The sequence below is a fragment of the Nicotiana tomentosiformis genome, chromosome 5 (assembly GCF_000390325.3).
Source record: "Nicotiana tomentosiformis chromosome 5, ASM39032v3, whole genome shotgun sequence".
In the NCBI taxonomy this organism is placed as follows: domain Eukaryota; kingdom Viridiplantae; phylum Streptophyta; class Magnoliopsida; order Solanales; family Solanaceae; genus Nicotiana; species Nicotiana tomentosiformis.
Genome location: NC_090816.1, coordinates 119,976,222 through 119,998,930, shown reverse-complemented (window position 1 = coordinate 119,998,930; position 22,709 = coordinate 119,976,222). Strand labels below are relative to the sequence as shown.

General features: G+C 37.7%; 2 protein-coding genes across 2 annotated transcripts; one reads left to right on the top strand and one right to left on the bottom strand.

Annotated features, from left to right (window-relative positions):
- The first annotated feature begins 488 nt into the window (after window positions 1–488).
- Window positions 489–1,404, top strand: LOC104092318 (protein LITTLE ZIPPER 4-like). Its single transcript, XM_009597893.4, has 2 exons — window positions 489–525; window positions 966–1,404. The coding sequence occupies exon 2, from the start codon at window positions 968–970 to the stop codon at window positions 1,199–1,201; it is 234 nt and encodes a 77-aa protein (XP_009596188.1). The 5' UTR covers window positions 489–525; window positions 966–967; the 3' UTR covers window positions 1,202–1,404.
- On the bottom strand, window positions 1,249–17,842 carry LOC104092317 (probable aspartyl aminopeptidase). The gene is made up of 10 exons (XM_009597891.4): window positions 17,589–17,842; window positions 16,864–16,951; window positions 12,782–12,917; window positions 12,265–12,537; window positions 10,438–10,585; window positions 9,289–9,528; window positions 8,631–8,763; window positions 7,712–7,893; window positions 7,395–7,507; window positions 1,249–1,586 (listed from the first exon to the last, which is right to left on the bottom strand). Exons 1-10 carry the CDS (start codon window positions 17,793–17,795, stop codon window positions 1,481–1,483), a joined length of 1,626 nt encoding a protein of 541 aa, XP_009596186.1. The 5' UTR covers window positions 17,796–17,842; the 3' UTR covers window positions 1,249–1,480.
- Window positions 17,843–22,709: the final 4,867 nt, after the last annotated feature.

Sequence of the window (22,709 nt, the reverse complement as noted above, 5' to 3'; positions counted from 1 at the left end):
GTGTGAACAATATTGGGGTTTCTCACATGAATATCCAAATCACAGGTTAGCCTCAGCTGTCTCCCGTGCTCAAGCCTTGCGCAAGCATGTTTGTGTCTGCACCACAAGAGGCAACTTTTTCCACCCTGAGAATGTCTCTTTCTTGGCTTTATTCCTTTAACAACCTTATTATTACAAAGCAAAAACCACGTGCAATAGTATTTCCCTATAAGATTAGCCTAACTCTTTCTCACTTTTAAAGCAAAATCTAGCGTCTTATTAGGAAGAGGAAATAATAGGAAACCTTTCTCTTTCCCTAACTTGATGGTTAAAGTGCACTTTGACCTGTGTTTTATATGAGGATAAAGAAAAGTTTGTGGGCTTTGCTGATATGGTAATGAATACTTCTTTATAGTGAATTGTGCTATTCTCGTGTGATTGTTGTCATGTTTATCAATTAGTGTGTACCAAGTTTACGTGCATATGACTATATAAACATATCTATTGTCTCAAACACTGCCCAGCAAAATTGATCTTACTCTTAAGGTACTGGCCCTTCAAGTTCATACTAAAACTCAGCATTTTCCTTTCTTTTTAAAAAAAATATTTCTGTTCTACTTGCTTAACTCAAACCTCAAAGTCTATCAACTGCTTGCGCCCTTTTTTTTGTTCTAAGAATTGGTGCCTTCAATAAAGTATCATGAAAAAAAGGACTAATTGTTACATTCAGTCCTGTCATTGGGAGTTGGTTTGTTTATTAGACCCTTGATTACTAATGACCTCAAGAAAAAGAAAAAAACTAACTACATCTGTTAACACAGAGCCCAGATATACCATTTTATATTCATTACAATTTTTGTCTTCATGCACGGTATATGCAATGTTTACTGTACATGGAAGATAGTCTTCTATATTTTCTGCTCTGCCTTGTGTTTCTGTATTGAGGTATACTGATTTTGCTTCACTTTTTCATGATCAATTCACAGCTATGGACAGAGAGAATTCAGAGCTGTACCTGCGTAACTGTCAGATTATGTGGGAGAATGAGAGGCTGCGGAAGAAAGCTCAACGTCTCAACCAGGAGAATCAAGCTTTGTTATCAGAGCTGAAACGGAAATTAGCAGCTATAAATGCCAAGCGGAAACCTGAATTTGAAGTTAATATGGGTTCCAGTTCTGTCAGCGATCAAATGGAAGCCAACAAACGTCAGGTACTGGAATGAGAGTGATGTTCCAAGTCACTTCCTCCAGGTGTTTGTGAAGATCAAAATCATGAGAATTTTCAATTTGGGTTTTACCAACATTATAGCAATTACAAGGCTATGTGCCAACTAAAACTTTTTTTTTTTGCATTCGCACCAAAATAATGTACTTTTTTAGTAATCAAATAGTGCTTGCCTAAAAGCTCTACTACCAACTGCACCCCCAACAGAAAAATCAGGAAAAGGATTATGCTATAAGGGGTTGTGAACTAAAAAGCTAGGTTTCTACTTCACCAATTATCAATCCACAATTAACTTCCTGTCTATGCTTGAGAATGTCTGGTAAAATGCCTTGAAGTGCTTGTATGCAATATCAATATCTTCCTTTCCGCATATCTCTCTCACGCTGCAATCGCAGAAAAGTAAAGTCATATTTATCGAATTAGATGACCAACTTAAGGAAGCAGGTGACAAAAGCAAATCTAGCAAACTAGGATGAGGAAGAAGATATAAATGAACAGATTCAAATACTATAGTGTCCCTCAACTCTCAAGTTACATGCGACCGTTTCATCATGTCAAACTACCAGAGCTGATGACAGCTTCAAACTTCATATGTTTATCATCTGGCAGCCTATCTTATACCATAGAGAAATTTTTATTTTGAAAAAGTACACAAACATTCTTAATGGCAAGTTCGCCAAGGTGCCTGGATGTTGAACATCTCGAAAAGAAACAAACCCAACCGTAAAAGAAATAAAAGAAAGACAAAAGCTGTAAAAGAAGACAGAGAAAAAGAGAAGAAAGAAAACGTGGAAAAACAAAAGCTGTAAAAGAAGACAGAGAAAAAGGGAAGAAAGAAAACGTGGAAAGTTGGTGTGAAAGAAGAATTCGGCCGGCAATTTGCGGTGGAGCAGGCAAAAATTGCCGTGGAGCTATTCTTCTCTCTTCAATTAATAAAGAACTATTCTTTGTATGGCCGTGGAGTACCACGTAAATATTGTTTTGTCTTGTGTAATTTATTGCTTCTCTTTTTTTTAAAAATTCCCTTCTATTAGCCCGACTCACTTCCCAACAACTGGTATTAAAGCACAGAAAGTGTAATTCTGGTATTGGTGCAGGTACTATTAACAAGAATAGTGCGACACTATTGATCATTATTACTAACACTATTCATTAATAGTGATAGTACTATTCACCAATAGTAATTGTTGTCTACCTTATACAGTTGGGATATTTTTTTCTTACACGGAATAGTATTCGCCGTTACTATTCACAGGCACTATTCGCATAAAAACAAAATTGTGAAAAATGGCATCGGAAGAAGTGAATGTTAAGATTGATAAGTTCAATGGCAAAGATTTTGGATTCTGAAAAATACAAATAGATGATTATTTGTACCAGAAAAAATTACACTTACCTCTGACCGAGGTAAAACCAGAGAATATGGCCAAAGCGGATTGGGATCTATTAAATCACCAAGTTCTTGGTGTGATTCGTTTGACGCTAACACGAAATGTGGCGTTTAACATCATTAACGAGAAGACCATTGCACGCCTGATGAATGCGTTATCAAATATGTACAAGAAGCCATCTGCTTCAAATAAAGTCTATTTGATGCGTCGATTGTTCAACTTAAAGATGACAGAAGGTGGATATGTTACGGAACATATCAATGAGCTTAATGTAATATTAATTCAGTTGAGTTCTGTCTATATAACATTCGATGACGAAGTCAGGGCATTGATTCTACTATCATCTCTACCGGAGAGTTGGTCTGCAATTCATCGGGAAGTACCAAACTCAAATTGGATGATATTAGAGACTTGGTTCTAAGTGAAGATATTCGCCAAAGAGAATCAAGTGATTCCCCAGGATCTGCTTTGAATACCGAAAGCAGGGGAGAAACAGCCAAAGAAGACAAAGTCATGGTCATGGCAGATCAAAGTCAAGGAGAAGAGGGCAATCCAAAAATCGCAAAGACATTACGTGTTGGAATTGCGATAAGCCAAAGAAGAAGAACGATCAATACAAGGATGATAATTCAGCAAATGCAATTGCTGAACAAGTCGGTGATGCACTAATTTGTTGTGCAGTCGAATCTTGGATTCTGGACTCAGGTGCATCCTTTCACTCTACATCATGCAAAGAATTATTGCATAATTATATTGCTGAAAAATTTGGAAAGGTTTATCTAGCAGACGGCGAACCTCTAGACATTGTCGAGAAAGGTGAAGTTCATATAAAGACTTCACAAGGCACGCTATGAAAATTGCAAAATGTCCGACATGTTCCTGGCCTCAAGAAAAATCTGATATCAATGGGCCAGATTGACAGTGAAGGTTATACAACAATATTCGATAACGGATCGTGGAAGATAACCAAAGAAAATTTGGTTGTGGCACGAGGCTTCAAGAAGGGAACACTGTATGCAACTGCAATACAGAGAGATACTATAGCAACAGTTGATCATAGTCGTGATACAACATTATGGCACCAGAGGCTCGGGCATATGAGTGAGAAGGGAATGAAGTTGTTGGCATCCAAGGAAAAGTTGTCAAACCTAAAGCATGTTGAATTACGTTTGTGCGAAGATTGCATTTACGGGAAACAAAAGAGAGTTAGTTTCTCTAAGGCTGGAAGGACGCCAAAGAATGAGAAGCTGGAACTAGTGCATACAGATGTGTGGGGATCAGCTTCTGTAACTTCTCTAAGAGGCTCACGCTATTATGTCACCTTTATTGATGATTCCACAAGGTATGGGTTTAATTTCTGAAAAATAAATCTGATGTGTTTGTTGCCTTTAAATGATGGAAAGCTGAAGTTGAAAATCAGACCAAGTCTAAAATTAAAATGTGTGAAGTCTGACAATGGAGGGGAGTATGATAGTCAAGAGTTTAAAGCATTCTGCTCTGAGAATGGGATCAGAATGATCAAGACAGTTCCTGGAACACCGGAACAAAATAGCGTTGCTGAGAGGATGAACAAAACCCTGAATGAACGAGCCAGAAGTATGAGAATACATTCTGGATTGCCGAAGTATTTTTGGGCCGAGGTTGTTAACACGGCAGCTTACCTCATAAACAGGGGACCCTCTGTACCACTGAATTTTGAAATTCCTGAGTAGGTATGGACAGGAAAGGAGGTAACTCTCTCACATCTAATTTTTTTTGGTTGTGTTGCTTATGTGCATGTAAACTCTAATGATAGAGATAAGCTTGATCCTAAAGCCAAGGAATGTTTCTTTTTTGGCTATGGTGATGATAATTTTGGTTATCGATTTTGGGATGATCAGAATAAAAAGATCCCAAGACACAGGAATGTCACATTTAATGAAAATGTGATGTACAAAGACAAGCTTGAAGTAGAACTAACTAGCACCAGCAGACAGACATCTGAAACAAATGAGTTAGAAGAAATCTCAGGAAATGAAGTGGCTAGAGAGACTACAACTGGATCTGAAATTGAAAATGCCGAACCAGAAGTCGATTCTGGATCAGAATCAGAACCAAAGATAGAATTAGATGGAGAACCTGATCTGGAGTCAGGACTTGAATCAAATTCGGGATCAGTTAATCATGAACCTACATTAAGGAGATCTAAAAGAGTCACGAATGCTCTAGATAGGTTAACTCTCTCTATCCACTATTTACTTCTGATTGATGCCGGAGAACCAGAGCATTTTGTTGAAGCAATGCAGGTGATAAGCTCTGATAAGAGGAAGCTAGCCATGAAAGAAGAGATGAATTCTCTTCAAAAGAACAAAACATGGATACTTACAGTGTTACCAAAAGGAAAGAAGGCATTGCAAAACAAGTGGGTGTACATGGTCAAGTAAGAGCATGATGGTAAGAAGAGATACAAAACACGATTTGTAGTAAAAGGCTTTCAGTAGAAGGAAGGGATTGACTACACCGAGATCTTCTCTCCTGTAATCAAATTAACTACTATCAGGTTGGTGCTAAGTATTGTAGCTGCAGAAAATTTGCATTTGGAGCAGCTAGATGTTAAAACTGCTTTCTTGCATGGTGACCTTGAAGAAGACATCTACATGAAGCAACCCGAAGGTTTTCAATTTTCTGGTAAAGAAAACATTGTGTGTAAGTTGAAAAAGAGTTTGTATGGTTTGAAACAAGCATCCCGGCAATGGTACAAGAAATTTGATGGATTCATGCATAATAATAGTTTCACACGATGTGAGATGGACCATTGTTGTTATATCAAAAATCTTGATAAATCCTATATCATTTTACTGTTGTACGTTGATGATATGATAATTGCAGGATCTAGCATAAATGAGATCAACGGGGTTAAGCAACAACTGGCGGAGGAGTTTGAAATGAAAGACTTAGGACTAGCTAAGCAAATGCTTGGGATGAGGATTAGCAAAAACATTTATGAAGGAACCTTAAAATTGTCTCAAGAAAAATACATACAGAAGGTACTAAGCATGTTCAGTCTTCATGATGCAAAGACCAGAAGCACTCCACTCGGAAGCCATCTTAATTTGTCGAAGGACCAATCATCTAAGACAGATGAAGAAAGGAAGTACATGTCCAAAGTTCCATATGCTTCAGCAGTAGGAAGTTTGATGTATGCTATGGTTTGCACTAGACCTGACATAGCCCATGCAGTTGGAGTTGTCAGTAGATACATGTTAGATCCAGGAAAGGAGCATTGGGAAGGTGTAAAATGGATATTGCGGTATCTCAAAGGCACCTCAGGTATGGCACTTTGTTTTAAAAGGAACAATATTATCTTACAAGGTTTTGCTGATGCAAATTTAGGCGGCGATTTGGATAGTCGAAAAAGTACCACAGGCTACGTGTTCACCTTGGGTGGTACTGTTGTTAGCTGGATGTCCAAACTTCAGAAAAGTGTTGCTCTATCTACCACTGAAGCAAAGTACATGGCAAGCTCAGAAACTGAAAAAGAGATGATTTGGCTCAAGAATTTTCTTAAAGAGCTAGGTAAAGAGCAGGACAATTGTGAGCTTTTCAGCGATAGCCAGAGTGCAATTCATCTTGCCAAAAATTCAGTATTTCATGCAAGATCAAAGCACATCCAGTTGAGGTATCATCATATCCGAGAGTTGATAAGTGAAGGAACTCTTTCCCTGCAGAAGATACCAGGATCGAAGAACCTGCCAGACATGTTGACCAAAGTTGTCGGTGTTGACAAACTGAGGTTGTGCACCGCCTTAGTTAGCCTTCAAAATTGATAATGTGAAGGCGCCACCAGAGAATAGCAAATCTTTTTTTTTATTTAATTTTCTTTCTTGATGTATATGGGTTTGAGGGGGAGATTGAAAGGAACAAATCCAGCTGTAAAAGAAATAAAAGAAAGAAGACAAAAGTTGTAAAAGAAGACACAGAGAAAAAGAGAAGAAAATGTGAAAAAACAAAAGTTGTAAAAGAAGACAGAGAAAAAAAGGGAAGAAAGAAAACATGGAAAAGTCAAAGTTGGCAGGCTGCAAATGTGAAAGCAAAATTCGGCGCGCAATTTGCGGTGCCGTCTTCTTCGTATTCACATTCGCTGAAAAATTTCTTTCACCAGATGTTTGGCCTATAAATAGGCATCCCCTCCTTCGGTTGTAAATTATCCCTCAACTTCTTCTTTCTCTTCAATTAATAAAGAGTTATTCTTTGTGTGGCCGTGGAGTAGGCAAAAATTACCGAACCACGTAAATCTTGTCTTGTCTTGTGCAATTTATTGCTTCTCTTTTAAATATTTTTTCCCTTCTATTAGCATGACACGCTTCCCAACACATCTATCTTTTTGGAAACTCCAAAAAGTAGTGCATATCACAACTTATCACTACTTGCACTGTAGGACAAGCATTGCAGCTTGATAATATAGATCATTCTGTCGAATATGGGCTCAAGCAAAATTTATGTCAGATGATGCATGACAATAGAGTAAGCTAGTTATAGACTGCTGCCCCTATCCCATCTTGGGTAAAACAATTTTACTGGAACTAAGAGTAAGGAAACATTTTTTTGCTTTTAGAAGTGTGTTAATAGTACTTGAGATTGGAACTAAGAGTAAAGCAATATTTTTTTTGCTCTCAGAAATTTGTTAGTATTACGTTCTGCCTAATGGAAAGTTGGAAACTACTGACTGGTGTATAACCAATTTCCAAAAAAAAGTGGAAGAGAATTCTAGGAAATTACCGTGTAGCACAACATTGAATGGAATAGTACATAACTAGATACCTGTGCATGGATAGCTGAGCAATACCACAATCAACAGTACGAATTCCAACTCCTGAAGCAAGTATCGGACCTATAGTTGATCCACATCCCATATCATTTCGCACCACAAAGTCCTGTAAGGAGTTAAAGGAATAGTTATCATTTGCAGCATTAACACAAAGGATTTGAATCCTTAATAGAAGTTATACATTGACTCCTGAACAAGAGAAAGATGGGGAGTCAAGGAATAGGTCAAGTCATGGCTTCCGTTCCCTCTTCCTATTTCTTTGATGGTTTCCAGTTCATTTATGCTAAAGCACTTGGAAGATGATAATCACCTGTGTCGGAAGGCTGTGGAGTCTTGCAACTTCTTTAAAAAGAAAAGAGGTAACTCCACTCGTGGCATAGCGTTGATTTGCATTATGCTTGATTACAAGCCCCTTCTGTAATTCAGGACGATGGTGCTCCTCATGCTTATCCACAAAATTAGGGTGAACTCCATGAGCCATATCAGCAGACACTGTTATTTGAATGAGATACTAGACATAAGTTTCACATGAGATGTAGAGGAGAAAATAATGTGATTTGACAAGAATGCTGGAAACTGATTTTCATTCTGTATGTTATGACATCACAAGTTATTTGCATGTTAGACCCCATAAATTCTGGTAGAACCTATTGACAAGGAGAATGATGTCCTACTTGGCTGGTTTGTATCACACTGCAATCACATTTGCCTTTCTATGAAGGAACAAGTTTCGAGGAACTCTTTAGACCTTCTAGTTACATGAAACGGGAGAAACTCCATCCTTAAGCAAAGGCTAGTAGATTTCTCAATAAATTAGTTAATGAAATGCACTCGTCAGGGGAAAGCCTCAGTACGAACACTTAGTCAGTCCATAGAGCATATAGTGTATACAAGTTAAGATAAACTCAAATAATGAATGTATTAGTTTTTCTTCAAAAGACAATTGCTAATACACCTTTGCATGTATTCAGATTGATATGTTCAGTAAATGAAACTGAAGAGGCGTAAACTTAACAGGGCCCAATATTGAATTTACTGCCTTTTCAAAGAATCACGTAACGTAACAACCTTTCACATTATATTGTCTTATTTTGAGCTGGGATCAATTGCATTACTGCTGAACAAGACGAGGAGTTTCCACATAGGAAAGGTTTGAGAGTACAAACAGGAGTAGCCAGTCATATACAAACACTTATCTGAAGGCCACAGACATATCAAGAAAAGAGTACCAAGAAAAGAGTGGCGAATCGCGCGGGCAAAATCAGATTCTCCAGCAGACTGATGACTTAGGCAGTGAGTTATTCGTCTCATTGCCTCAAACATAGTTGGCGCACCAGCTCCTTGGTATGAATCTGAACCAACCTAAAGTCTTGGTGGAGTTAGACCTCATGCTTAAGTATGGGAAACTGAAACAAGGAATATCAGTTCATTCAAAGTTCAATTTCAAGCTGAACTTGACTGATTAAATTAGGAAATTTCGAAACAAGTAAGAGACTGACAACCTTTCTGGTTTTCATTTTCTTGTTTTTTGGGGGAAAAATGTAAAAACAGCTTAGAAAGAGGATATAGAATAGTTTAAAAGAGCTTGTAAAGACGATTCAGATTACTGCTAACCGGTCTTTATTGCTTTTGTGCTCACTTGGAACATTTGACACACATGAAAAAATCGATCGACATCAAACAAGTATTTTCAAGACAAAAATTTGGTCTGTGATAAGCAAAAATACTTCGTAGTTTGGAATATTCTAAAATTTAGAAATTGAACAAGGACTGATCTGATGTTCCCCAGAATCTACCTCTCATCTAAGAGTAGCATTTGTAGAATGCAGAAGAAAATAATTTAAGGAAACCACTGATAGAACTTTCAGACTGAGCAATACTACGTACCTCTTCATTATCAAAAAGAGCAATCATCCGAATTGCATGCTCATTTGATAAATCTTCGGGCAAAGCACATGAATCAACCAGAGCTCTCAAACCACAAAAGCTTGACGCAAGATTATCCAATCTTCCAGAAAATATGAACTCATTATTTGCACCTCCAAGGCAGCTAGGTTGGGTATCACAAAGATTTAACTCAACACTAACTATGTCATCAATTTTACAGCTTAGCTCATCTGACAAGATCTGCGATCACAGAGGAAAATATCAATGTTCATATCCAGTAATCCATAATGTATTCCTTCTCCATCATTCCCTTGTGTAAATAATGTAACAAATTCTAGATGTTGGAAAATAAGATGGAAGAACAGAAAAGCAGTACACTCATCATATAAATGAGGTGTGTAACAAATTTCATGGCTTTCAGTGCTGCTACCACTAAAGCAAGCAAACTAATATAAATACGGCATTCTGATAAACATGCATGTGACAATAATAGCAACGTGATCTACCAAGAATCAAAAATCAATACAGGTTCTAGCTTTTCCATCGGCTAAAGTATCGTTACTAGACATTTAAATGCGTTTGTTTTTGGAGACTACTAGAAGCTAAAGCTGTGTTTCCAGTTGGTTATCCTAGAAATGAAGTATATTTCAATCCCCAAAAGCTTGAGCCTATAAATAAGCTCATGACAGATAATTTTCCCTTACAAACAGATAAAGAATCAGCTTCGCGGAAAAAATGTTACACCTACACATCTTTGGCACAAAAGAGCCTTCAACCTCTGACATTCAGCTACCTATCTTGATCATTTGTTTGATACATTATTTTAATATTCTCAACACAGTGTCTCTTACATGCTGTCCAATACTACAGTTTATCAAAACAAATCTTGATTAGAAGCAACATAGAAAGAGCAGGTTAAAGCATTCACAGTGTTTGACCAGGGAATGAAATAATGAGGAACCCATCTATCAGTCTACATTCTATAGTTAATAATATGATCAGATAAGTCCAGGAAAAAATTCAGGAAAGGAGTTTCTCTTTTTGGTTGTCCGTCAAAATCTTCTTTACATATCTATGGATTGACCACCCCAACCTAGAAAATTTCCTGGACTATAGGTCAGATTTAGTGAAAATAATATAAACAATTACCTGCAGAAGGAGTTGATGATGAACATCTTTTGAAGAAGACACATTACTTTTCTCTGTGGAATCAGCAGTTGCATTCTCTGTCTTTGTTGCCAGTAGTGGAATAAGTTGAGTCTCAAGGTTTGGCTTAAAACCATCCTGATTCACAGTTCTACATGCCAGGAAAATTGGACAGGGCAAAGGAGATATCAGCAAAGCCTTCAAGCAAACAAACACTACAGAAAAATGCTTGATTGCCGTTTATCTTGTGGTGAAATAAATTAAAGATCATTGACAACTGTCGTATTTCAAAAAAAAAAAAAAAGATCATTGACAACTGTCACTGATAATTGACCAGTTTGACAAAACATAAATCAAAAGAGCTCCTCCATCAAGGTTACCCTTTAATCTTTATATTTTGTTATTGATGTTTGTCAATCTAAAGAAGATAGCCTAACCTTAAAAAGGAAGCTATGTTTAACAATACTCCAGTACTTCAGAAAACAAAAACCAACTTATGAGTATAAAAGTGATGCTACTAAAACAAGATTCCCTTTCAACTAATAACATCTGATGAACAAGAAGGCTGAAATGAGTTTGGGAAAAGGATAAAAAAAAGAAATCTTTCTATTATGAGTTTACTAGTGTTAGAAAGACAAAATTCGGAAGCTAGTTTAAACATTGCAATAACTGGGACCAAAAACTAGACATTTTTGGAGAATTTTAGTCAGTTTCAGACTTCCAAACTTTTGAAAACATAAAAACAGAAGAGGAAAAGGCAGTTGCCTTCTATTCGGAGAAGAAATTGCAAGTTATTGTTCTCATTGTGCCACCGATGTAGGACTATCTGAACGTACAATAAGCATGAATGAAACTTTTGTACCAGTTACAGTAGCTAGTGTGCTTTTAAGAGCACAGATCTTTATCGGCTGCTTTGCACAAAAAGGATTGCATAATAAACCAAAAAACGGCCTTATCCCCAAAAATAATAATAATAATAATAAATAGGCTAAGAACAAATTAATTTTTGCTGGACGAGATGTTAGTTAGACCGTGTCTCTTCTTAGTAAGGTGATTTTTTGAGCTAGTCAGCATGGAAAGGAGGAAATATGTCTGCACTTTGAGATAAATACTTGAGCTTTCAAGGGCACTGAGACACACTTGGGTTCGCGAGCAACCATTAACACTCCTTAATTCTGAAGCTCATGGTAGATATTCAAAGATTGACCTCTAAAGTCTTTGTAAGAAGTTCTATCAATAAAAGAGAAGCAACGACACATGCTATGTGATCCAACAATTTAAGTAGGGCTTAACTTTGACTTAAAATACTCAGTATATCCACAAGATTTCAGATTTAAGTGCTTAAAAAAATTGCTATTTGTCTTGGACCAATTAATCTTATTTCGTGTAAAATTTAGATCAAGTACAAACATAGGTCATTTCTGGGAGAAAGCTATTCAAATTTGCATGAATATTCCCATCCATGTTCTAAACACATATTGACACATTAATGGACCAATTTAAGCATATCGCTGATTATTGATTTATTGTTTTTCCCAAATTCAATTTCCTCTACCACGTGTCATAGGGAAAGAAGGATGAAGTTAAAAATAAGAGAATTTGACTCTCAAACTTGATCATGCAGGAGTTATCAGCTTCAATTTCTTATTGTGTTTGTTCTCTGTGCAATTGATTTGTGGTCTCAAAGCAATAACTTAGATGGTAGATGATATCAGGAAATAAGGATCATGTTTACCTACTCAAGAATGTAAAAGCGCCCTCACCACAAACAGAGAGCAGGAAAAACTATGAGGAAAAAAAAAAAGGAAACTTCAGCGAAAAGCAACTGACCGATTAAGATGAATAGCCAACGTAGGCACTCGCAAGAGAGGCCTCGTTATTTTCACAAGCCTGTGCAGAAAGGAACCATCATCAGCTCTTAGAATAACCCTCCCAGCTACACTCAAATCCCGATCAAACCAAGTGTGCCATAACCCACCACCATATAATTGCACATTGACCATAAGATAGCCAGATTTGGTCGATGCTGACTTTGGCTTTAGTTTTAAACATGGGCTATCTGTGTGAGCAGCAATCACGTGAAAGCCATTACCAATAGAATACCTGCAAAGCTAATTCATATCTCTGATTAAACAACATAAGAAAATATTCCTGAAGAAGAGGAAAACGAAATGGTTGGATGAGAGTAATATTGTTTAGAGAGGCTGCCCCTTGATATAACTGGCGTCTAATTGCAGAACATTCCATTTTTTAATTTGGTTTCTACAGGCTCATATATGTAAGGAGCATTGCATGACTAATTAGCAATTGTAATGTAACCTTTAGGAGGTATGTAGTGTTTGCTCACTTCTTTCCAATGGCAAATGCAACCAAAGAGGACATGTTCCGTGTAAAGAAATAGCGCCCACCAGGCTGCAGATCCCATTTCTCATTTTCTTTCAGCAGATGAAATCCAGCGGCAATTAGTTGCCTTTTTGCTTCAGCTATCATAAAAAAGAAAGAACACATGTTTAAATAGTGTGCAGGTGAAAGCAGAAGTCTGAATTGACTGCAACAAACCATGAACACAAGAACTCTGTTTAAGAGATCTGTACACTCCCCATACATGTCCGAACACAGAAAATGCAGCTTTCGCACCAAACCAAAGTTCAAACATTGGTTCCAATTTCCAAAAAATCTCAATTGATTGACTGCCTAAGTTTCACCCACGTAAAAGAATAAATTTCATGCAGCTCAGATTAACATATACTGTTGCTTGAAGAATAATCAACCCAGTCGCCAAAAACTAATAATTTGAGAACCATCCTGTGAAATGAGGTAAGCTCATTTTCAATAGAAAGAATCATGCAAAAGAAAATGGTGAATACTACGAGAAAAATAGCTTTGTTTATCTTAAATGCCCAATCAACTTATGCAACAAATTGTATGCTCTATTTATGATATTGTCATAAAAATGACATCATGGTGGCTACAAAATCACAGCTGAACCAGATAAAGACGCTAAAAGAAAACATAACAAACAGCTTTCTCAACTATCGAACTTGTTTAGTAGATACACCACTCAAGTCATCAATCGCCATTAACAAACCAGGTTTGTCTCCTACATTTCTTACTCTCCTGCCTTAATCATCTTAGCTCTGCTGTCTATCCTATTTTAACACGTATCTGATCAAAACAACTAAACAAGTCCAAATACAAAATTCAAAACCTTTTGAAAATTCACAAACTTCAAGACCTGTGATGTGAATTGTGAACCCAGGTCCTTAAAAAAGGCAGAGGAGCATCAAGGATGCATGGTTTAATTTTATACACTTTTCTGACTATGCCCCTTTGCTATATCAGATGTCACAAAAATAATGAGACATGTGGATACGTGCACAGCATATTGTCCTATACATGTCCACCACGCATAGTGGAGACGTAAACTTTATGCACTTCCACAGCTTGATAAATCAAATAATATTGAATAGCATAAATATTGTGAAGCAAATAATAGCCGGATAACAAATGAAAAGTACTAACCAGAATTAAACAGCCAATAATTTACATTGTAAAAAATTTTATACATAATCTTGTAAACCAATGTTATATAGGAATCAACTAGCAGATATTACTTATAACTAAGTTCCGTGAAAGCAAGGTGATATAGATAGATCATAGACAATGCACCAACACAAAAGGCAGAAATAAGATAATGTGGAAAAGTGAAAAATGCAATAGATCTGAAAGGAGGATGGCCCATAAAGGACGCAGTCATAAGTTTAGATCAAATTAGGAAGAGCGAGAACACCTACTCCAAATGTTTGGAGAATAAAAGTTTAAGACAGTCTAAATTTATTGGTACACTGTGGGGTGTCAGTTCACATGCTCGTTGAGGGAATTACAATGTCGTGATTGTTTATGCGGTGAATAATAATAGGTATTGTTGTACAGTAAATAATAATTTAGGAACTGTTATGCAGTGACTAATAGTAATACATAGAATATTATGTAGGGATTACCTACTTTAAGGGCATTTTGGTCTTTAAACACTCATCGATGTATTGCTAATAGTATAATTTTGTTCCAAATTCTATCTCACACAAAATAGTACACAGATTCCAGCATAACTTTTTGAGAAAGATTATTTTTCTTTTTGGAGTAAGCAGATTCCTGCATAACTTAATGCAAGAATTATTTAATATGGTCAACCAGACATTGTATAAATTATGCGAAGAATATATTTTCTTATACTACTAACTAAACGTTGCATTAATTATGTGGGGATTGTTTTCTGTAATCCTCCAACCAAACATTGTCTTATTCTACGCAAGATTTTATGTTAGGATTATTTTACCTAAACCAACCAAACAAAAGCTCTAACGTTTTAAAATAGGATAATAAAACGTATGTACAATTGCTCATTATCAAAAAAAGAAATTTCACACACAATTGCTTAATTTAGTTAGAGAAAAGAATTAAGAAAATTAATTAAGTCATTAGTACATGCAACATTTTCCAATAAGAAAATTTGAGACCAAGAACTCAAGAGACTTGTGATGCTATAAAAACACCTTGTCAGATATTAATGCAGCTGCTTGATCATGTCACCTGATCCATGCCGTGGTACTAATTTACTTCTCTCACTGGGTTTATTTAATTGTGTCATTTGCTGTGAGGTGTTTTTGTCGTCAAGTTAGTAAAGGGAAGACTATATTAAAATCTACGAGACTGCTCCCCTTGTCCTTATTCTCATGAACGTGAAAGGAGAGGAAAAAAGAAGTTTCCTATGGGACTACCAACACTGCTTAAAAAGCGGAAACTTCACCTATTAAATGCTTTGTATATATGCATGTATTTGTCATGATAGCCTGTCCTCCGACATTTCTATCGCTGTTGGAGAAATTATCTTTGCTATAAAGACTACTATTTGCCCTCCTTTCTACATGATGCACCTTATGAAACAACATCGACATAGTGCAATAGCAGTTATTCACCTATAGTGCATCTATTTTTTCACGGTAAGCAGGTTAGTTTTGACTAGAGGAAAGACAGAACACAAATGAAAGGACTTTGATTACTACGTCAAAGTGCAATATAAAACTATGTCTAAAGCATTCATGGAATCTATAGAAACTAACTAAACATCTACACTTTCTGTTAAATGACCTTACTGTCCTGAGATCATTTAACAAAATTCTTCTAACTCTCAATTAAAGAATTTTCGGCGACAATCTTTTCTTTCTTCACCTCATTTTACCTTTCATTTTCCTTGACACATCCAGACCAAGTTGTAAGCATGGAGTCCCCTTACCCCATCTAAGACGAAGGACCCCTCTTTTGCCTTTATTCGTCAAAACTTTATCCTTCAATAATTGGTTATCCATGTATTGATTTGGCAGCATCTTTTTCCTTAAATCCAATATGGAATTCTTGCATAGAGTGAATCTCTCGATTAAAATCATCAAAATTGGGATTATAGCGATCAGCAGAGTGTCAGAGAACCCTTTCTCATGCTCAAGAACGATTCTACTGGCTGAACTTCCAACTTTGTTATAAGATATTTTTTGATGAAAAGAAGTATACGGTGCTTTAATTTAACATTATTGTGCATTGCCTCACCATGAAGCATCCAATCTTGGAGGTGGTTGAGAATTGAGATTGAACAGATGTCCGAATTTGCATAACCAAAGTTGATAAATACCAGCGCTATCTATCATTAGAGACAACTACCACTAACTTTCACCTGTGTTAATAACTTTCTATATAATTACCAAGTTTTGTGATTGACCAAGTCACAAAATGTAAAATTAGTCCAAAAGTGTTTTCTTCTTTAGCTTTCTGAAAAAGGTGCATATTGCCCATAATCACTACTCTGAAATTAGTCATAAGTAACCTACTCATTTGCTATTACATTTGGCATGAAGACTTATGGCTGCAAGATTTGGAAGACAGTCACTTTTTAGTAAAAAAACATAATTGTGCTTGTCTCATTCCATCTTTGCTCCGAACTCATAACACCAAGAGGAAACATTTCCATTTTAAGGCAATCTTCTCAAACTTCCCCGCACTTCGTTTCGAGCTCAACTATTGTGTGGTTATGCATGAATTTGGATTTTATAGAGGAAATTAGGAGATAAAAATGCACAACAAGAAAAGCACGGTCAAACCTCAAGTCCAAACCAGTATAGTGTTTTCCTTACCACTTTCCCCCAGTAAGCAACATTCATTGTTCCTTTTCCTTAATTACATTACAAAGCAATATACATTGTTCTAATTCGCGTACTTTGCTATTTGGTCCAAACAAAAAATGCTAGCAAATGTAAGATGCATTAGAGTGTGAATATCCATCTTGATGGTCACAAATTAAAAACTGCAGTCAGAGACTAAAGAATGGCAACTTAATACAAACACAATACAACAACAAGTTGCGCCTTCAGGAATATATACCTGTAGCATGAAACTGAGTCCATGACTCATTCAGATAGTCTAACAGGTCGCCAACAATTGATGTACTCGATTCAGAACTTTCAGCACTCTGCATTGCAATTAAGGTATAGGTTAACAACATCTTTTGGTAAAAAACAACTGCTGCTGCCTGCTGTTGATAGATGTTAGCAAATACTCTCTCTGTCCCAATTTGTTTGCCACATTACTGTTTAAAGAGTCACACCATTCTTTTTCAGTTAACAAATAGACCTTTTAACTATGACTTTTCAAGTATTTTTTTAAGAAATTTCAGTTATATAAAATTGTGGTTTACAGCATTTTTATGTAATAAACATATGCTTTTATTAAATATTAAATCATATCTGAATTCACACCAAAATTAGATGAATTGACTCTCAATTCTCAAACCAAAATTATATTACTTGACTCTCGCACGGAACTACGTTATTTTAAATTTAAAAATATTAATAAAAATTGATATTCCAACTCACAAAAAAATTACTTGAATCACCAACTCTCTTACTATGAATCATGCCATTTCTTAATAGAAGAAAATGTTAAAATTTTGATATTGGAGTTCACACCCAAAATATTAGGCGAAATTGACGTATTTATTTACAGTATATAGTAGACTAAATTTCCATGTTTACCAGTTTACCAACTAATGCTTTATAATTACCTAATAAATGATTTTAGTGTAAAAAAAATTAGGAAATAGAAATGACCTCTGGAATTGAGCCGGAGGTGGAGCACAGAGGTGATGTGACGGCTGAGAACTTACGGAAATGAATGCGGTAGGGATTATTGACGTTGGGGACATTAATGGAGAAACGCGGTGATGAGGAGTGAGGGACTTTTGAGAGAAGTACTGAAGGTTTGGGGAATGGATATGGTTGTAGGAATTGGAATCGAGCTATGGCGTTGGCCGCCATTGTCGTGTGAAACACTACAACTATCTGGACCTATTTGAAGGATTGGGCTAAAAGACCAGGATTAACAATAAAATATTACTCCATTTTACCTTTTTAAATTTATTAATTTCTTCTAATAATTTTTTAAGGGTAAATTTGTAAAAGCATATGTCTAGAACTCCATTATTGGGCTTATTTTCTTATTTTTCAAACATAATGGAATTTCACTCGAGTATTTTTATCCGTAAAAATACACATTTGAATCTCCTTTATTTTGGCTACTAAACTTTTATTTGCCCAAAAATCATGGAGCTCTGGACAATAAGAAAAAGTACACCATTGAAATAATAATTGGTGCATAAATAAGATACAAAAAGAAACTCATTGTTAGAACTCCATTATTTTAACTAAAAAATAATTGACCACTAGGAGGAAAATCTCAATTTTACATATTTGGCTTGAACAATGTTAGAATAAATATTAATTGCATCTCCAGAAGAAGAAGAAAAAAGTCTCTTAATATATACTTGGAATTCTATTATTTTGGTTAAAACTTTTTATCTAGCAAAAACTAATAGAGTTTCAGTCAAATATTTTAGTAATAGATTTGGTCCGGAAAATATACACAGTTAGAATAAATAACAATTGCAACTAAATGGGGGAAAAATACATAGTCGAGGTAAAATATGTGATATATTAAAAGAAATACACAATTAGAATAAATAAATTTATTATATACAACTATGTTGCAATTGACTATTGAAGAGTACCCCACATCTAAAATAAATAAATTATTATATATTTCTCCACTCACACACTATGGAAAGAAGTATGTATCCACGCTCTTTGCAACGTTAACATCCAGGGGTGCTGAATACTATCAAGCTTTCAAGTTCGGAGGTTAATTAGGATAAAAGATAGTTTACATATTCACCGAATAAGCGTTATCAAGTTTAGGAGGGGTCTCGATGTATTATGCCTTGATTTTAGAGATAAATGTTTGTATTTGAGAGAAGTAATTGTTTATATTCAATAATAAGTATGAATCAAGAATCGGAATCTAAATTAATGATCTGGATTCAAGCTCCATAGCTCTTTTACTTTTGATAAAACTCTTCGATTATTAGTTTTAATTTCAAGATTTCCATTGATTTTTGATTTAGGACTTTAGAAAAAAACATATAAAAATTATATTACTCCACTCTAGTCAATAAGAAATTTATACCTTTTCCATGTTTATTTTATTTTTTTAATGGCTCCATTCGTAAAAAGGATAAAGTGAACCTTTAGCAAATCACATGAGCGATGATACGCGGTGCTTTCCTGAAGTTCCTTGGAAGGGCGACGTAAGGCTAGGCAACCGATGTCAGTACGGTTGTTGTCCGCCAACTGAGGTCCCCTCCGTACGCTAGACTAGATTGTCAGTGTCGTACGGGAAAACCAATGTCATGAGCAATTGAAAGAGAGCAGAAAAGAGAATTAAGAATGAAAGAAAGCTTGATTGCATTGAATGAAAGCTATTATAGAAAACAAGACGGTGTCGGGGGGAGAGACACCAGTACAGAGAATTGTTTGCTTGCTTGAAAGTTTTGATTGCTTGGTCCCCCTTAATAATGCTTAAAAAAAATAAACCAAAGTTACATGACTAGACCTATGAAAGTTGGAAAATCACACTTAAAGAAAATGCAGCAAAACTACTCTATATTTACAATGAAAAGGACTTAGTCTTCTACAAAACAGCAACAAGTCCGTTGGCAGCAACTTTGTCTTTAGCATCAGGGCATGCGCGTGCGGTGCTGTTGGCTTCTGCATGTGGCTGGGCGCTGGCGATGGCTATCGGTGGGGCGACAGAGGCACATGCGCGCTTGTCACTTGCAGCTGCCAAGACCACGGGGCCGACCGTGGCGACGGGCGTTGGGAGGCTGGCCAGGAAGCCACAGGGCGCGTCCAAGGGGTCATGGGGCATGGTTGGAAAGCCGCCCATGACATTCTCCCCCACCTGAGTTGGCGACGTCCTCGGCGCCTTCCTTGCAAGGTAATCATCAATCATGCTCTTGTAGGCTTTGAGGTTTGTTCCCCTCTTCCAATTATTCTCATCTACATCACATACCTGCCATTTCACCAAGAACTCCTGGTGATCTTTTCTTGAGGCGTGAATCACCCGATCATCAAGAATAGCTTTAGCATGCCTTTTCCCGGTTGAATTGGGGCCTCGAATACTTGGTATTGTGAGTTGGCTTCGTGAAGGATCCTCCATATCTTCCCGAAAAGGTTTCAAGAGAATGACATGGAAAACAGGATGGATTTTCCACCAAGCTGAGGTATCCACCCGGTATGCAACTTTCCCAATGCGCCTTTCAATGGACAAGGGTCCAATATATTTTTGCAATAGGCGAGGGTCATAGACCCCTGCAAACAAGTACCGCTTTGGGATTTTGACCATCACTTTGTCTCCCACCTGGTATTCCACAAAGCGGCGATTCTGATCAGCGTGCCTCTTCATCCGCTTTTGGGCTTTGACAAGATAGCTCCGCACTATCTCCAAATTTTGCTTCCATTCTTTTGAGAAGCTAGCAGCCCGAGGAGATTTTGACATGTTTGGTGCGTTCATTATGCGTGGGAGTAGTGGTTGTTGTCCGGTAACAATTTCAAAAGCGCTTTTGTTGGTACTTGAGCTCTTTTGTAAATTGAAACACAGTTGAGCAGCATCCAGAAGCTTCACCCAATTCTTCTGCGATCCGGTCACAAAGTGCTGGAGATATTCCTCTAGCATGCCATTGAATCGCTCCGTCTGGCCATCAGATTGCGGATGAAAACTTGAGCTATGACTCAATTTTGACCCGAGGCACTTAAAGAGTTGGGTCCAAAAATTGCTAGTGAAACGTGAGTCGCGATCACTAACAATGTCTTTAGGTAGGCCCCAATATTTGATGACATGAGAAAAGAATAGTCGAGATGTATCTTCCGCTGATATATATTGTGGGGCTGCTATAAAGGTAGCATACTTGGAAAACCGATCCACCACAACCAAGATAGTTGTGAGATCTCCGACCTTAGGCAATCCGGTGATGAAGTCCAGGGAAACGCTTTCCCAAGGTCTTTTTGGTACAGCTAGTGGTTCTAAGAGCCATGTCTGCGTCAAGCGGTCTAACTTATCTTTCTGGCATACTAGACAAGTCTTCACACACTGAGCGACGTCATCGACTATTTGAGGCCAATAATACGCACGGCGAAGTAATGATATGGTGCGTTCCTCGCCGGGATGACCGGCCCACAAAGTATCGTGGCATTCTGCAAGAAGAGTCCGTCACAGATCTCCTCCTTTAGGAACATAAAGTCGGTTCCCTTTCACCTTTATGAACCCATCTTCGGTGTAGAACTGGCGAGTCTTGCCCTGTCCTACCAAATCAACCAAATACTGTGCAGCAGGATCCTTGATGAGTAGATCCTATATCTGGTCTTTTATGGTGGTGGTTACTTCGCTTCCCTTTAGGGCGGCGAGTACACACATCGATGCTAGATCAGCTCTCTGACTGAGTGCATCGGCAACATGATTGGTCTTTCCACTTCGGTACTCCAGGTTGAAGTGAAATTCCGCTAGGAGTTCCTGCCACCTAGCATGTCGTCCATTCAGCTTTGGTTGGGTCATGAAATGGCTAACGACTGTGTTGTCTGTCTTGACCACGAATGGGGCTCCCAGTAGATAATGCCTCCAAAGGCGAAAGCAATGAACAACATCCAATAATTCTTTCTCATGGGCGGCATAGCGCCGCTCTGCATCCTTCAGTTTCCGGCTCTCGTACGCTACGGGATGCCCTTCTTGTAGCAATAATCCACCAAGTGCATAGTTGGAGGCATCCGTTTGCACTTCGAATGGCTTGGCCAAGTCAGGGAGGGCCAAGACTGGGCTACTAGACATAGCCATCTTCAATGCGTCGAAGGCCTCTGTCCGCTTGGGCCCCCAATCCCACGGGGTGGCCTTCTTGAGAAGTTCTGTCAGCGGCACTGCAATGAGGGAGTAACTTTTCACAAACCGCCGATAGAAGTTGCATAGGCCAAGGAATGACCTCAAGGCATGTATATCCTTAGGAGGCGGCCATTCTGTAATGGCCTGAATTTTCTGCTGGTCCATCTTGATCCTCCCTTCCTCGATGACATGTCTGAGGAAGTCAATTTGTTTCTGAGCAAAGGATCACTTGGATAGCTTCGCATATAATTCGTGCAGCCGCAATCGGGCTAGGACCTTCCGCAAATGCTCCAGGTGTTCTTCTAGTGTCTGGATATATACCACAATGCCATCCAAATAAACCACGACGAATTCATCAATGTATTCTCGGAAGACTTGGTTCATCAAGGTGCAAAATGTGGCTGGCGCGTTAGTCAAGCCAAATGGCATAACCAGGAAATCGTACGACCAATATCTTGTCACACAGGTCATCTTGTGCTCATCACCATCTGCAATCCGAACTTGCCAATAACCTGTCCTCGGGTCTATTTTGGTGAATACCGTCACACCACCCAGTCTATCAAACAAGTCTGCCATTAGCGGAATATGGTACTTGTTTTCATGGTGATTTTGTTTAGAGCTTGGTAATCCACGCAGAGTCGTAAACTACCATCATATTTCTTTTGGAAACACATGGGACCCGTATGGGGACTTGGAGGGCACAATAATCCCTGTGTCTAGCATTTCCGCCAATTGTCTCCGAAGCTCGGTGAGTTCGGGTTGTGACATTCTGTATGGCGCCCGAGAAGGTGGCTTTGCACCCGGTACCAACTCAATCTCATGGTCCACAGTTCGCTTAGGCGGAAGACGTTTTGGCATGTCTTGTGGCATGATGTCTTCAAATTCCAGAAGTAACTCCTTCACGGGTGCAGGAATGGGACCCGAGGAGCGTTCTATATCTTCCATGCAGAGGGTAGCCAGGAACGTGG